Source organism: Acanthisitta chloris, unplaced genomic scaffold (assembly GCF_000695815.1).
Source record: "Acanthisitta chloris isolate BGI_N310 unplaced genomic scaffold, ASM69581v1 scaffold13254, whole genome shotgun sequence".
Classification (NCBI taxonomy): domain Eukaryota; kingdom Metazoa; phylum Chordata; class Aves; order Passeriformes; family Acanthisittidae; genus Acanthisitta; species Acanthisitta chloris.
Window position 1 is genome coordinate 1 of NW_008668838.1, and position 11006 is coordinate 11006.

General features: G+C 47.1%; 1 protein-coding gene across 1 annotated transcript; it reads right to left on the reverse strand.

The window, feature by feature from the left end:
• Positions 1 to 1958: 1958 nt before the first annotated feature.
• On the reverse strand, positions 1959 to 9928 carry LOC103800716 (choline/ethanolaminephosphotransferase 1; the record flags this gene model as incomplete). Its single annotated transcript, XM_009073100.1, has 4 exons — positions 1959 to 2088; positions 2631 to 2789; positions 3800 to 3931; positions 9844 to 9928. Coding segments are annotated over 4 exons (506 nt in total), but the record flags the coding sequence as incomplete, so codon positions are not given.
• Positions 9929 to 11006: the final 1078 nt, after the last annotated feature.

Consider the following 11006-nt stretch of genomic DNA (forward strand, 5'->3'; position numbering starts at 1 on the left):
TCCAACCCCTTAACATTCTATGACACTGTCTAAAACACCCACAAGCTCCAGAACAGACACTGGGGTTGACTCTTCATGAACTAACTGTGATACTATGATTATTCCTACAGAATGGGGCTAGAAGGACCTTAAAGGTCCTATGGGCAGGGACACCTTCCACTAGCCAGGTGGCTCCAAACCCCATCCAGCCTTGCCTGGGATACTCCCAGGGACTAGGATCCCTCCATGAAGAGTCTCTAGGCCTGTTGGGCTCTTTTCCAGCCCTGTGAGAACACAAACTCTAATTCCACAGTCAGAGAGGGGAATGAGTTACCGCAGCTCTAGCAGTGCTGCAAAATGCCTCATTAGCTCTGAGTGGTGAGAACCACACAGAACATCAATTTTACTAACAGGTTAACACTGTGTTTTGTAGATAACACTGAGCACTTGAGAAGCCCAAATGAGTTTAATTGATGATGGTTCTGCCCAGTGGGAACTGTCAGCAATGACAGACAGTCAAGAGCTGAAGGCACAGCCACACCAGCTCTGCATGGCACACACCACAGAGCCATTTGGTGACAAGGCTTCAGCACAGATCTAACACTTGATTCTAAGCTTTGAATATTTGCTATTGTGATTTAAAACCTTAAACTGTCACAGAATCATCAAGGCTGGAAGAGATCTTCAAGATCATCTCATCCAACCATCAACTCAGCACCACCACCATCACTCCTAAACCATGTTCCCAAGTGCCACATACACATTTCTTGAACACCTCCAGGGATGGTGATTCCACACTCCCAGGGCAGCTGTGCCAGGACCTGACCACCCTTTCTATGAACAACCTTTCCCTAATATCCAATCTAACCCTCCCGGGCCAGGAGGGAGGAGATGGAGGAGGAGTATATGATAATGATTTCTGAGAACTAATTATAATAACAACCACCCATTCCTGGAAATAATGAACATGTATGAGCATTTAATATATACAAACTGTGAAGTTTTTGTCCCTGGTTGCACAAGTTTGGTAGAGTGATCCCCCTTGTGCCCAGCACTGAATAAACAAATACCTGCTACTCAGAGATACAAGTCTGTATCTGTGAGTAGTTCTTTTACAGCCTTTTCTCAGCATCAGTTTGGCACAGCTTGAGGCTGTTTCCTCTTGTCCTGTCCCTTGTTCCCTGGGAGCAGAGCCTAACCCCACCTGGCTGCACCTCCTGTCCGCAAGCTGGAGAGAGCAGAAGGTTCCCCTGAGCCTCCTTTTCTCCAGGCTGAGCTCCCCCAGCCCCCTCAGCCCCTCCTGGTGCTCCAGCCCCTTCCCCAGCTCCATTCCTGGACGGACTCACCCCTCAATGTCCTTCTTGTCATGAGTTGCTCAGAACTGTCCCCAGGACTGGAGGTGCCTCAGCAGTGCCAGCACAGGGGCATGGTCACTGCCCTGTCCTGTGGACACACCATGGCTGGGACAATCTAGGTGTCACTGGCCTTCTTGCCCACCTGGGCACACCTGGGCTCATGTCCAGCTGCTGTCACCCTCACTCCTGGATCCTTTCCAGCCACTCTGCTCCAGCCTGGAGCATCCCATGTGGTTGTGGTGACCCAAGAGCAGGACCAGCACTTGGCCTTGTCAACCCTCACACTGTTGGCCTCAGCCTATGGATCCAACCTGTCCAGATCCCTCTGCAGAGCTCCCTGCCCTCCAGCACACCCACACTCCCACCCAGCTTGGTGTCATCCATGAACTGAGTGAGGAGGAGCACTCAATCCCCTCATCCAGACCATCAACAGACACCTTAGACAGGACTGGGCCCAGTACTGAGCCTGTGGAACTGTGCACCAAGCAATGTGTGGTCACCTCTGCATGAGCTCTACTCAACCCACTAGAGGAGGACCCAGTGCCACCACCCTCCAGAGGAGTCAGTTGGGCCCAACCAACCCCACTAATGAATGTGAGAACTAATGATCAAGTGAGCCCATACTCACCAGGGCAATCCAGAGGACAATATACTCATCGATGAAGCTGTTGAAGTATTGGTCGAGGAAGAGCAGTGCTGGGCCTATGAATGCTGTGTCATACAGGTACATCTCACTCTTAGTCATGTGGGCAACCTGCAGCCACAAAACCAAGGGAGATTAGAGCAATGAGCATGGAGCAGCCAAGGCAGAGTCACTTCAGACCACACAGAGCCAAAAAAATCACAGTCGAAGCCAAATTACTGCAAGTTCTATCAAAAGTTGAAGTAGCAGCAGCAATATGGTGGACTTCTACAGCTCCACATGAAGTTCTGCAGCTCCAAATGGAGTTCTATAGCTCCACGTGGAGTTCTACAGCCACATATGAAATTCTACAGCTCCACGTGGAGTTCTACAGCTCCACATGGAGTTCTTCAGCCATACATGGAATTCTACAGCTCCACGTGGAGTTCTACAGCCTCATGTGGAGTTCTACAGCTCCACATGGGGTTCTACAGCTCCACATAGAGCTTAAGCTTTATCACTGCCCTTCCAAACCCCAGACAGGCTCTGCTGCACCTCCAGGCAACTCAAGGTATCTCCTCAGTGCACACACAGTCAGTGGAAAACCCAGAGAACTTCAGTATCTCCAAGAGGTTTCACTACCAGGAGGAACTGGAAGGTTCTGGCACACTTACCACCAGTTTGTTGGTTATTTTGGCAGACACAAAGCCAAAGGTCAGTATGTACAGGCAGGGATGTCTCTCAAAGAGCTGCACAGCTGATTTCTTGTAGATCATTGCGGCCAAGGCTATCACTGAGCCAATGTGAAGGAAAGGAGAGAGGACACTGGTTCCCTGCAGTGAGATTACAGCCTCAGGTTAGCAAAAGGTGCAAGCACAGTGCAAAGAAACCTCAATAAAGCCCTCACAGGGTGTGCAATGTGTGTGGGGAAATAATATCACATTAAAAACATGTCTTTCTGCTGACAGGAACAAAGGGTGGTGAGACCTGAGAGTAAAACAGCTGAGAATGTGGTGGAAACTTTCTTGTGCAGGGGAGTAAATGAGATTTTAGGCAGCAAGAACCAGAAAGTACTTGTGCAGATACCTCCAATTCTACTTTGACACTGCTAATACCAATAAGACACATCTTTCTGAAGGATCAAAACCATAACCATCTTGACAGATTTCCTTCTGGATGGATTTCTGCACTGGATTCGTTCATGAGCTCTCAGGGCTGTGTGTTTGTACAACCTGGTTTATGTCGCCAATTAAAACACAAATATCAAAGTACCTTGAGGACTTTTAATCCTATATCTCCTGTTCTTCCACACATTACGAGGAGAGGCTGAGGGAGCTGGGATTGTTCAGCCTGGAGAAGAGGAGGCTCAGGGGAGACCTTATCACCCTCTGCAACCCCCTGACAGGAGGTTGGAGTCAGGTGGGGGTTGGTCTCTTTTCCCAGGCAACCAGCAGCAGGACAAGAGGGCACAGACTCAAGCTCTGCCAGGGGAGGGTTAGGTTGGATATCAGGAAGAGATTTTTTACAGAGAGAGTGCTCAGGCATTGGAATGTGCTGCCCAGGGAGGTGGTGGATTCACCATCCCTGGAGGTTTTCAAGATGAGCCTAGATGTTGTACTCAGTGCCATGGTCTAGTAACCACGGTAGGGTTGGACTTGATGATCTTGGAGGTCTCTTCCATCCCAGCTGATTTTATGACAGTATTAACTTCTTATTCCCAAGCCAGCAAGGAACTGAAAGGAAGATAATCCCCATGCAGGAGGGAGTGTGTTGAATCCAAACTAAAGGTGTGGCTGAGAAGCCTCAGAGGGCTGAGGAGGAAGAGGCAGAACAAAGTACTCACTGCTATAGTAGATCCATTCTTGCCAACTCCACCCGTGAAGATGACACCAAAATAGTTTGTACAGGAGAAGATGGTTCCTGCCACAGTGCACAAAGCTGGGAAAATTTTCACCTGGATATTCAGGATTGGAATCTTAATGGGAGAGAGACAAGAAGTCAAAACACGCACAAAGAAACTAAACATTCATCCAATTTGGCTTAATACTTTGGTGCACTCAAACACTCCACTTTCCACATTATATTTGTTTTTCTCTGCTAAACAGAGGTTTAAATTCCTACAAGGCCCAGGGAAATATGGATTTGCCACTAATCAGTCCCTCAAGCTTCCCATGAAGCCAAACTTATCTTCAGTCACCTGAGAAGAAGCACCAAAAGCAGGGAAGAACCTGCTCTAGCTAAATCACTCAGGGAAGAGAACTCATCACTCAGCTGGTTGGAAAACTCAAACCAAGGTCAAACTGGGCAAAGCAAGAGCTACTGGGGGTGGTTGGATAAACCCCTTAAGACACTGGATCCTCTCTTCTAGCCAAGCAAACAGCTGAGAAGTGACCCCAGAGCCAGAGCCAGGAAAGGAAGCAATGAGGTTGCTAAAGGGGCAAATGAGCACAAGCAGTTTTGAAAGGTTCCTTCACTTTCTAACAGTGATGGTTCAGGCACAGCAGGAGAAACTAGAAATGAAGAAGAAAGAGGCCAAACCAAACCACAGGAAATGTTATGGAAGTGAGTGTTCAGAGATAATCACCCCAAACCTCTCAACTTTATCTGGACAACCACTAAAAGTCTTCAGGGGCTCTGAATTCAGGAACTAACGCCATGGAACTCAACTGAATGGCACCTAATCAGGAGTTCAGCTAGGAACCAGCTCGAAGGGGAACAAGGTGTTTCTATCTTGCTTCAATTAGTATCACAGAATGTTAAGGGGTTGGAATGGACCTCAGAGATCATCCAGCCCCAACTCCCTGCCCTGGGCAGGGACACCTCCCACCACAGCAGGTTGCTCAAGGCTTTAGCCAACCTGGCTTTGAACTCTGCCAGGGTTGGGGTAGCCACAGCCTCCCTGGGCAACCGCTGCCAGTGTCTCACCACCCTCACAGGGAAAAAACTCTCCCTAATATCTAATCTAAATTTCCTCTTTCAATTTATCTCCATTCCTCATTGTCCTGTCCCTGCAGCTTCTAACCAAGAGTCCTCTGCTACACTCCTCTAATTCCACTCTCAGTGTAGCTTTCAGCAGTGAACGATCATTAGTTTTACATCAAATTCAACAACGTAATCTCTTGATCTTTTCAGGGCATAACTAGAGGCAGAGCCAGCTTCAACCCTCAGTGCCTTGGGCAGCTACAGGTGAGCACCCAGCCCACCTCTCCAAGCCCTGCCAGCTGGCACAGCTTCACTGCACTCACACACATTCCTCCTCTGCTCAGGCTGCCTTGGGAAGGCAAAAAGCCTTTTCTGGAAGATAGCAGAGGAAGAATAATAAGCATTAAAGAGAAGGCATGACACTACCTGCAACCCCTCATTAACGTCAGGAGGCACAGGACTTGCCAAGGTCTCCTCAGCCTCTGCAGGCAGGTACCTGTGTACCCTCTGCTCCAGAAACGATGCTTTGGTATTTAAAGACTGAGGTGAATTGGCTTTTACAAGCAGAGGAAAACAAGCTCCACACAGGAGTCAAAGCTATTAAGCTTGACATTTCCCCAAGGCAAGGGGACTTAGCTGGAAAAACACCCCATGAACTGCCAACTGCTACTAACACACCTAAGAAATGCTCAGGAAAGGCAGGAGGATGAGACCATACTGGTAGGACACTCAATTTGGCCAGTTCTGTCTTATTAATACCTCCTTTTGCTTCCATGGAGCAGTGATAGGCATGAGACTGCAGAACTAATGAATGAGAAACTAAGCTGCATACAGGAATTTGGCAGAGCAAAGTCAAGGAAGAGGAATTAAAAGCCAGCAGGGCTCTGCATATGAAATGGAAGCAGCAAGGCCAAATGTTGGAAGCAGCAAGATCAAGCAAAATCAGATTTGTGTATTTTCTCCTTCAGAGTAGAAGTAGGAAATATTCCTACAAAATGGCATTGCAGGCCCTGAATTTTTGACTCAGAACCCATGACTTAAAAGCCCTGGGGCAGGGCATTCCCAGACACACCTTGAGGCTGGGGGAGAAGCCACTGAGAGCAGCCCTGGGAGAAGGACTTGGAGGTGATGAGAATGGCTTTAAGCCCTGATTTAAGCCATGAGGCTTCCTTGTCTGGCATTCCATGGATCACTACAGCCCATGCAATTATTCATCCTGGTCATTGGGTTTCATCCCAAGGCAGAAGGACATAGAACTTCACAGACCATGTCAGCAATGTAGGGAAGTCTCAGCAGCCAAATCTTGTGCAGCTAAAGCATGTTCTCCCTTAAATCCCTCGTGATTACACGAGAGAGGCTGCACTGCCCAGGGAGCTGCTGAATCCAGGTACCTCCTGGCAAACAGCATTCCAGCTTGGATGGGGCTTGGAGCAACCTGGGCTAGTGGAAGGTGTCCCTGCCCATGGCAGAGGGGTGGAATGAGATGAGCTTTAAGGTCCCTTCCAACCTAACCCATTCCATGGTGCTATGATTCAGATTGATGGCGCTTGAGATTTGGATTAGATGTTAGGAAAAATGTTTTCCCTGTTAGGGTGTTCAGGCACTGGAATTGTCCATGGAGTCACCATCTCTGAAGGTGTTTAAGAGCTGTCTGGATCTGGTGCTGGAGGATATGGGTTAGGGTTTAGGGGTTCCAGCAGTGACAGGTTAATGGTTGGACTTGAGGATCTCAGAGGTCTCTTCCAACCTTGATTCCATGATTCCAGATTTTGGCTGGGAAAATCCCAGGCATGTGAACAAAAACAAGTGGCAGCAGGCAAAGAGCAGAACCACAAGTACTTGCCAGGGCCTGCAGTAACACAAGCCCAGAATCACTGACAAAGAATTCATGTCAGGGCTCCAGAGCAGATGCCATGAGAGCTTTGTGCAGCAGCAACTGGGATTTGTAAACAATATTGTTAGGAAAGAGTCAGGAAAAGAGCTAAAAGGCTCATGGAAACTGCAGTGAGGAGGAGGTTAACAAGGGGAAGTGCTGGGTGCTACACCCAGGATGGGGCAGCACTGGGTGGACCTACAGACTGGGGAATGAGAGGGTGGAAAGCAGTGCAGTGGGAAGGGACCTGAGGGTCCTGGTCAATGGTAAGTTGGATACAAGTCAACTGTGCGCCCTGGGAGCCAGGAGGGATGTCATAGAATCATAGAATTTTAGGGGCTGGAATTGAGCTTAGAGATCATCCAGCCCCAATCCCCTGCCCTGGGCAGGGACACCTCCCATCACAGCAGGTTGCTCAAGGCTTTAGCCAACCTGGAATGAGCATTGCCAGGGTTGGGACAGCCACAGCCTCTCGGGGCAACCCGCGTCTCACCATGTCCTGAGGTGCATAAAACAAGGCATTGCCAGAGGGAGGGGGAAGTGATTATCTTGCTCTGCTCTGGGACAGCCTCACCTTGAATACTCTGTGGTTTTGGGCACCACAATACAAACAGGATTTAAAGCTATCTGAGAGACACAAAGGTGCTGAAGGGCCTTGAGGGTCACATGAGGGGAGTCTGAGACACTTGGGCTGTTCAGCCTGGAGAAGAGGAGACTGAGGAGAGATCTCATCACTCTATACAACTTCCTCCCAAGGGGCAGTGGAGAAGCAGCTCTGACCTCTCTGTGACCAGTGACAGGACACAGGGAATGGCTGGAGCTGTGTCAGGGGAGGGTTGGGTTGGATATGAGGCAAAGGTTGTTCCCCCAGAGGTGTTTGGGCACTAGAACAGCTCCCCAGGGCAGTGGTCACAGCCCCAAGGCTGATAGAGCTCCAGGAGTGTTTGGCCAATGCTCTCTGGCACAGGGTGGAATGTTGGGTGTCCTGTGCAAGGCAGGAGTTGGATTGATGATCTTGTGGGTCCCTTCCAGCTCAGGAGATTCTGTGATGTTCCATGAGCAGACAGAAACACCTCCTCCAGACACTTCTGGCTAGCTCAGGCACAAACCCCACAGCTAGCTCAGATCCTAGGAGTCTTCTCCTGAGGCTGGATCCCAGCTGGAGCTTGGAGCTGGACACATCAGTCACCTGTGTCAGAGGAACACCTTTCAGCAGGCCAAACCCCATCCTGCTTCATGTTGATGAGGTGTTTGTGCTTTAAAGATGATGTTTTGGGATAGAACTCCAGCAATGCGGCACTCTTCCTCGCTTCAAACAGGAAAACAAACAGTATACCAATGTACTACCCAAGATGCCTTCAGCTTGCTGACTTCACTCCAGATGAGGATCACAGCTGTACTCACCATCCCTCAGAACTTCCCCAGATCCAGGAGCCTTGAGAACAGCATTTGGGAGGCTTTTAAGAGAATTTACCTGGCAGAAAGGAGGAATCCAGGACAGGTACACACACTTCCATGGAATAAAACAATCTAATGCAAACAACAATTGCCAAACCACACAGTATTTCATTCAGCCTATCCAGTTCTTGGCTTTTCCCAGGAGAAAGTGGAATGTTTGAGCACACAACCACATTTATCCCATGATTTTTCCCCCAAGAGAGAAGCAAATCAAACCCACCAATTTTGCCATGCCAGAGAACACGACAGGATTAGAGGGTTGGGGTGAGGAGGGGCTGGGGGAGCTCTTTGCTCTGCAAGGAGTAAATAACATTACTACAGGCACTACTCCACTCCACAGGCACATAAGATCTCACTCGTGGAATGAAGCAGGAAAATACCTAATGGCCATGGAAAACCTGAGTGGGGTTAGAGAAATGCTCCTTTAACCCAGCACAGGCCCCAAAGGAGTTTCATCTCTTTGGGTCTGACTTAGCCAAATGCTGCTGCAACCCACAACTTCTAATAGATTTCAGGATTGTGGCTGAAAAAGGTTATTAAAAAGGCTATTTTGGAGCTACTTAAGCTATTTACTAGCAAGAGAACCATTTGTAAGCTCCCAGAAAATCACTGACTTGTGCTGTGGCAGCATTTTCCCCTTGAAACTGAGAACATAAATTGAGCAATTCCATTTCTAACTCAGAGTAATAAATCACATCTGCATGGGGATGTTGCCACAGTAAGAACAGGGGGGAATTGAGCCCCAAAAATCTGACCTGGAGCCTCATTTTTAGTCTCCAATCAGCCCTGCCCACACTCAGCCCCTTCGGATGGGATTTACCTTGCAGTTTAGGTCATTAATTAAGGGTTTAGGGTGTTTTTTAGGCCTGGAAGCACAAGTAGCCAAGGTTAGCTCTGGTTTGGGATCCTCTCCCCAACGTTAGAGGCTTTGGCACTCTCAGCATGTGCAGCACATTAGCCATTCAGGAACACACTTCAGGAATATTTGACCATCTCTTGGTTTCACTGACATCAAGATTTCTTTATCCTTCAGAGCTGCATTTATCAAGTACATATAAAATTACTGATTTTTAGATGTATCTTTCTACATACTATATAAACCTGCAGCCAGGCTGACACAGTCAGGTCATTTAATCAGGATTATATCAGTTTAAAGGGGGGAAAAAGTGACACTATGATTTTTTTTCCCCCTCACACAAAGCACAGTCATCAGCCACATTTAAGCTAAATCATTTCCTGGGGGTTCTCAACTGCTCTCCAAGATTTCCCTATATCCTCAGCTTCATTTAATGCTCCTCCATCCTCATCCCTATTTAATGTTCATCCACTGCTCCTCTGGTTTGTTGCTTGATATTAATGGAGCTTTTGGCTAGGATTTCTCTGCAGGATCATTTAGCTTTGGGCAAGATTTGACAGTTTTCACCCTGCAGACACAGGATATGAAGTAACAACTTGTTTCCTAACTCTGGTAGGGTCAGAACCCACAGTTAATTCCACGAGATCTCTCTTGAAACATAAACACCCCCATTTGTGAGGACAAGAGAGACAACCTGAACTGCCCCAAGGTGCAGCAGCTTCTCCAGGGCACTAGGAGGTCACTGCCAAGGGTCACAAAGGAAGAGGAGCAGAATTACCAGAGATTGCCAAAAAGGAGGTCCTCCAATCACTGCCAGCAAGTGCATGATTATTATGAAGATTTGTACTTCAGTCACATCAATTCTGATTAGGTACAAAAAGCCCAAAAAAGAAAACAAAACAAAACAAGAAGCAACAATTATTCCAAAGCAATTTCCAGTCAGTTATTGGCAGCTCAGCACAGCAACTCTGTCATGCACAGGATGAACACCACAAAACGCTGAGGGGAAGAGGTCAAAAAAAGGAATTTTGACAAATCTATCTAGTTGTATTGTTAATTTTAACAGTGATGCTGTGTTATACTTCGGGTTTATTTCACAGTGCAATGCAAATAATCCATGTAATCACTAGGAAACGTTGGAACTCTTCACTGCCCAATGCCAGAAACATTCACTTTTAACCTTATCCACCAAAAAAAAGGAACTGATTACAGATGATAAACCTCTGAAAAGATATTTTTAATCAGTTGTATTGTTAATTTTAACAGTGATGCTGTGTTATACTTCGGGTTTATTTCACAGTGCAATGCAAATAATCCATGTAATCACTAGGAAACGTTGGAACTCTTCACTGCCCAATGCCAGAAACATTCACTTTTAACCTTATCCACCAAAAAAAAGGAACTGATTACAGATGATAAACCTCTGAAAAGATATTTTTAATCCCTGTTATATTCCCTACCCTGTTTTCTTCATATGAATCCTCTCTCTGAATAGCATCAGGATTTAAACAGCAACACAAATCCCTCCAGGGTTGATGCAAATGGTGCAGAGGATGAAGTGTAAAGGTCACACAAGCAGCAAGAGAAAGCACTGCTGGTCCTGGCAGAGTCAGGAGGTGCTGCATGAGGGCAAAGAGGAAAGGCTGAGGGAAAAAAAGGGGATTTATGGCTTGTTTGAAAGGGAATGTGAAAGGCTTGGAGAGAGCAAGAGGGAAAAATAGGTGTACAAAGGAATGGCAGAACTAGGAGTAAAGAAAAATACAAGTGAAACAGAGGATGGACTTGCTGGTGTTATAGTACATAAATATATGTGTCATATATAAGTTATATATAATATATACATTATAGCCATATAATGTATATTTATAGTTCCTTTGTTAGGAACTTTGTTAGGACTAGATTATCTTAGAGGTCCTTCCAACCTTGAGGATTCTATGATAC